This window comes from Anomalospiza imberbis, chromosome Z (genome assembly GCF_031753505.1).
Source record: "Anomalospiza imberbis isolate Cuckoo-Finch-1a 21T00152 chromosome Z, ASM3175350v1, whole genome shotgun sequence".
Taxonomy (NCBI): domain Eukaryota; kingdom Metazoa; phylum Chordata; class Aves; order Passeriformes; family Viduidae; genus Anomalospiza; species Anomalospiza imberbis.
The window spans coordinates 52771841-52777954 of NC_089721.1; the positions used below are offsets into that span (position 1 = coordinate 52771841).

At 44.4% G+C, this 6114-nt stretch overlaps 1 protein-coding gene across 5 annotated transcripts in view; it reads left to right on the top strand.

Annotated features, from left to right (window-relative positions):
• The window catches only part of TRIM36 (tripartite motif containing 36), a 32230-nt gene extending 27173 nt beyond the window's left edge, over positions 1-5057 (top strand). For all 5 annotated transcript variants that reach the window (XM_068177595.1, XM_068177596.1, XM_068177599.1 and 2 more), the window contains one exon: positions 3970-5057. In XM_068177595.1, the coding sequence (XP_068033696.1) occupies positions 3970-4324 (355 nt within the window). In that variant the 3' untranslated portion in view covers positions 4325-5057. The remainder of the gene's footprint in view (positions 1-3969) is intronic.
• The last annotated feature ends 1057 nt before the right edge of the window (positions 5058-6114 follow it).

Consider the following 6114-nt stretch of genomic DNA (forward strand, 5'->3'; position numbering starts at 1 on the left):
GTCAGTAGCAAGGCTCTGCCTTAATTCCCTTAGCATAAAAAGTTTGGCAGCCTTTCAGAGGAACAGTGTTCACTGTACATATTTGTTCGTTTTTGCAGTAGCTGTGTCACAGTGGATTCCAAGTCACTGGCTTACCCTAGGCTACATGCTTGCATACTGTATTGGGGTGCTACAGAGCACAAGCTAAGTACAGTGGACAAGCCAATAAAAAGATTTCCATCTCACAAGTACAGTTGTAGCAAGCCTGGATGTGTGTAGGAACTGCAGGCAGGGAGGCTATCTCCTGGGGACTCTTTTTCAGAAATTTAACAAATTTTTGGCTTCTTCTGTGGAAAATGTGTCAGCACAATCTTGAGCTGCTTAAAGCCAGATGGAGCCATTTGCAAAGTGAGAAATTAGATCTAAATTTCCTGATTTCTTTCTCCTTATCCACATAGATATATGCACAATTTTAGCTGACACAGAAACAACTGCCCTCACAAGCATCCCAAAACTGAAATCCTAAGTAGGGAATGTCTGTACTGATGAAAGTGTGCTTCTCCATGTGTCTTTATCTGGGGACAGAGGTGGAGGGAAAAGCATGTAGACTGACCAAATATGTCTGCAGACTCTTCAGTAACCGTCTGGGAAACTGTTCAGGGAATTCTTCAGACACAGCACTTTAAAAAAAGCACCCAAACTTAAACCACTAAAACACTACCTTTTGTTTTGTGAAATTTAAAGATACCGTAACATAGCAGCATCATGGAAAACTCAGAGAACATGTTCTTGTCTGTAAGGATTGGGCATATTTGCTAAGTTACTTCTCAAGTTAACTAATTTACTGTACCTGTAGGTTCATTAATTATTGCCTAGCATAAGTATGTTTAGATACATCCACTCCTTAGTAAAGCCTTCTGTGGTCTTGTCCTTATTGGAGTTCAGCTGTTATTTTTGTTAGCTGTTTGAAGTAACCCAAGTGAGTCTTCACCTACTAAGTGCATCTTCCTTCCTGGCTAAAGTATGTATCACTGGTGAAAGCAATGCCTGGTGGGATGAGTGCTGTGACTGGAGTGCCCTGTGGGTTACAGGCTCTTTAGAGGGACAGGAGGACAGATGAGGTGGGGGTGGCGCTGTCTGTAACATAATGTCTGGAATTTGTGGAGCCTGCAGCTGGCAATGCCACAGTTGAGAACCTCTGGGTAAGGATTAAGGGAGAAACAAAGTGGATGTTATTGAGGGAATCTACTACAGGCCACACAGGCAAGATGAGGACACTGATGAATTATTCCTTAAGGAACTAAGGAATATCTCTACATCAACCACCCTTGTCCTTGTAGGGCACTTCAGCTTGGCAGATGTTAACTGAGAGCACCACATAGATGAAACAAACAGGTCCAGAAGAGTCCTAGAACATCTGGATGGTAACTTGTTGGTATGGGTACTAAGGGAGACGGCTGAAAAAAGTGTTCTCCTTGATTTTCTCCTTGTCAGCAGAGAGGATCTCATGAGCAAAGTGGAGATGAGCAGCCGTCTTGGCCACAGCAACCACAAAGCAATTGAGTTTAAAACCTCTGTTGCCAGGAGGAGAAGTGCCAGCAAAACTTCAACTCTGGACATGAGGAGAACAAACTTCAGGCTGCTGAGGGTACTAGTCAGGAAAGTCCCCTGGGAGACCACTATTGCTGGTCACCTTTTAAGCACCACCTCCTAAGGGCACAGGAGCAGGCAATTCCAAAATGCCATAAGTCTAGCAGGAGAGGAGAAGACTGGCTTGGGTGAGCAGAGATCTTCTAAAGCTAAGGCAAAAAAAAAAAAAAAAAGGGGTATGGCCAATAGCAGCAAGGTTGGACAACGTGGGAGAAATAAAGAGATGCTGCTTGACATTTGAGGGAGAAAATTCATGTGGTCAAAGCCCAACTGGAGTTGAAGCTGGCCAGAACTGTGGGGAACAATAAAAAGAGTTTTTTGAAAAGATGTTAATAGCAAAAGGCAGTCAGAAATACCATTGGCATGTTACAGGAGGAGGATGGTCACCTCACTAAAAGGGACAGAGACAAGACAGGGATGTTTAATGCTTTATTGACCTTGGTTTTCAACACCAGTGGTGTGCTTTGGGGGTCCCAGAACTCAAGGACCACGACTGTGAGAATGATAAACTCCCAGCTAACCTCAAGTTTATGCAGGATTTTCTATTCCACCCAAATCCCCATAAGTTTATGTGGCTTGATGGGATTCATCCTAGGGTACTGAGCTGGCTGAGACGTCTCTGATGTTTCAATGGTCTTTGGGGATTTCAGTCAACTCAAAGCTGGCAAATGTTGTCCCAGTTTTCAAGACTGGCACAAAAGATGACCCTGACTGTCAGTCAGGGCCTGTCAGTCTCACTTAAGTGACTGATAAATTTACGGAAAAGATTATTCTGGGAATTACTGAACAACACCTGAAGGACAATGCATTCACCAGGGGAAAGTCCTGCTTGAAAAACTTTCCTTTCATGACAAAGGTAACCCACTGAGCTGACCAAGGGATGCCAGTTGGTGTAACCTCTTTTAATTTCAGTAAGGCTTTTGATGCTGTGTCTCCCAGGATCCTTCTGGACAAACTGTTCAGCACACATCTGGATAAACACATTGTGTGATGGGTGAGCATCTGGCTCATGTTTTGGGCACAAAGGGTTTCCGTGAATGGGGTGACACCAGACCAGTCATCTGTCACTAGTGGATGTCACTAATGGAAGCCAGTGGATGTAATATTTTTGCATTTTATCAGAGCTTTTGATACTGTCTCTCTCACAGTATCTTTCTGGATAAGATATCCAGTGCTCAGCTGGATAAACACAGCATGCAAGGGATGAGCAGCTAGCTCATCCAGTGAATGGGGTGACATCTAACTGGTGACCTATCACTGGGGGGTTCCACAGGGCTCCATCCTCAGCCCTGTGCCTTCAAGAGTTTCATAAATGGCTTGGACTCAGGACTGGAAGTGTTACTAAGCAAGTTCACAGATGATACAAAACAGGGAGGAGCAGTTGATTCCCTCAAAGGCAGGAAGGTCTTGCAGAGAGACCTTGACAAATGAGAGGGCTGGGCAGGCACCAGCTGTATGAAATTCAACAAGGGAAAGTGCCAGATTCTGCACCTGGGATGGGGCAACCCTGGATGTACAGACAGACTGGGAAAGGAGTGACTGGAAAGCAGTGGTCTCGAAGGGGCCCTGGGGTTGCTGGTCAATGGCAAGGTGAACATAAGCCAGCAGTGCCCTGGCAGCCAGGAGGGCCCTGTGTCCTGAAGTCCATCAGGCACAGCATCACCAGCCTGGCAAGGGAGGGGATTGTCCTGCTCTGCTCTGCACTGGGGCAGCCTCACCTTGAGTGCTGGGGACAGTTTTGGGTACCACTATATAAGAAGGACATTGAGCTGTTAGAGAGTGTCCAGATGAGGGCCATGAAGATTTGAAGGGTCTGGAGGGAAAGCCTTATAAGGAGTGACTGGAGTCACTTGGCCTGTTCAGCCTGGAGAAGAAGAGAATGAGGGGAGCAGAGAGGTAGACACTGATCTCTTCTCTTAGGTGACCATTGACAGGACCCAAGGGAATGGCATAAAACTGTGTCATGGGAGGCTTAGGCTGGATATTAGGAAAAAGTTTTTCAGCCAGAGGGTGGTTGGACACTAGAGCAGGCTTCCCAGGGAAGCTGTCAGAGAACCAAGCCTGCCAGAGCTTAAGAGGCATTTGGACAATGCTCTCAGGCACATGGTGTAACTCTTGGGGTTGTCCTGTGCAGGGTCAGGACTTGGAATTCGATGTTTTTTGTGGTTTCCTTCTAATTCAGGATATTCTATGATTTCATGATTTTTTTCTACCAGCCAAGTTTTTTTTTGGGTGATTATGTGGTGTTGCCTATCTCACAGAAATGTTCTTCTCCCATTCACATCACTGATCCCACTTCAGCATTTGACAAAAGCACATGGGGTTTTTTTTGTGTTCCAGATATGAGCAAGACAGTGGTCATGACAGTGGGAGTGAAGATGCCTTCTTTGACTCATCGCAGCCTTGCACACTGGTCACTTTAGGCATGAAGAAGTTCTTTATCCCTGCTACGCCTGCTGCTCCCAAGGATCCAGCCAGCAGAATCCTTCCCCTCCCATCGTGCTTGGGCATTTGCCTTGACTGTGACAGAGGCAGGGTAGGGTTTTATGATGCAGGCCGTATGAAGTGCCTGTATGAATGTGAGGTGGATTGCTCTGGCTTAATGTACCCAGCGTTTGCTTTAATGGGCGGTGCGGCAGTGCACCTCGAGGAAGCTGTCACAGCCAAGTACAGGGAGTACCACGATGACATCTAGTGCAGTGATCTCTTCCCATTGCTGTTCTGAGACAGAAGATGAAAGCAGAAGAATTCTACCTTAGCTTTTAGTCCTGATAAATTATAGTCTACTTACGTGTTGCTCACAAGCCTCTGGCCTGTGATTTTTTAAAATAAATGGTCCAGGTGCTTCCTTCACCAGAGGAATTCTTCTGCCTTTCTTGTGATCTGTGCAATGCTGTTCTCCACAGACTTCTTTTCCTGGGGGAAGCAGGAAAGAAGTCTGACTAGCAACCAAAATTTACTTTTCAGGACTAGCAACCAAAACTTACTCTTTGGGGTAGAAATCTGCCTTTTATTTAACTGAAATCCTTACATAGTCAGTTTTGTATTTAATGAAGTCAAAGCTGACGGTGTGCGATTGCCATTCTCCTTTTAAGAAATCTGCCTGAATGCCTCTGCAGGGTTAAATGCTTTCCAGTTAACCCCTGAGCACCAGTTGGGCCTTTCAGCACAGAATAGCATATAAAAATATAATATGAAAGTGGAAGAAATTAGAAATGGTGTTGAATGTTTAACTTATACTTGGAATGATGAAAGTAAACTGGATTCCAATTGCATGTTGTATACCCTTAATGTGATTGTAAGTTAAAATGCAAGCTCTGACACTCAGTGTCATATAGTTGGTGGCATAATGGTAAGTTTCTTTATTCTTTCAGGCTTTTACTATAAGCTATCTAAAAGAAAGTGCAATTGTACCTTAAATGTCAGAATTTGGAGTCAAAAATCAGAAATGTTTGCATGTGTGAATAATAGTACCTGGTATTTAGGCAAAAGCAAGTGAGTTGCTGACATGAGTAATTATATGTGAATTAAAAAAATAAAATCAGGTACTCACTACTTGCTTTTATAGGTTAATTTTTTTATCTAGTAGCAGCTTGAATTTTTCTTAGTAAGAATGTTAAAAATGCACTGTTTAAGTTCTGAGACCTAATTTCTGCCTTAAACGATGTCTCCCTTCAAATTTCAGTTCCTCTGATAAAAACTGTATCACATAGTAGTTTTTCACAGAATCATATAATCACGGTTGAGCTTGAGTTGGAAGGCACCTTTAAAGACCATCTAGTTCCAATCCCCCTTGCCATGGGCAGGGACATCTTCCACTAGACCAGGTTGCTCAAAGCTGCATCCAACCTGACCTTGAACACTTCCAGAGATGGGGCATCCACAGGTTCTCTGGGAAGCCTTCTCCAATGTCTCACCACCCTTATTGTTAGAAATTTCTTCCTTATATCCAAACTAAATCTATCATCTTTTAGTTTAAAACCATTGCCCTTTCTCCTGTCTCTCCAGGCCTTGGTAAAAAGTCTTTCTCCATCTTTTTTTAAAATACTTTTTATATACTAAAAGGCCATAATAAGGTCTTTCAGGGGCCTTCTCCATGCTGAATAACTCCATCTCTTACAACGTCTTCACAGGAGAGGTGTTCCAGCCCTCTGACAATTTTTGTGCCTCTCCTCTGGAACCACTCTGTACTGGGAGCTCCCAGAGCCGAACGCAGTATTCCAGGTGGGGTCTTGGTAGAGCAGAGTGGGAGCATCATCTCCCTTGCCCTGATGGCCACCAGGCAGCTCAGGATGCTTTCTGTGCTGCAAGCACACATTGCTGATTCATGGCCAATTTTTCATCCATCAGGATGTCCAAGTCCTTCTCTGCAGAGCTGCTCTCCATCCCCCAATTTGTATTGATAGTGGAGATTTCCTGGATCCAGGTGCAAGACCTTGTGCTCAGTCTTGGGGAACTTCATGAAGTCCACATCAACACCAATGC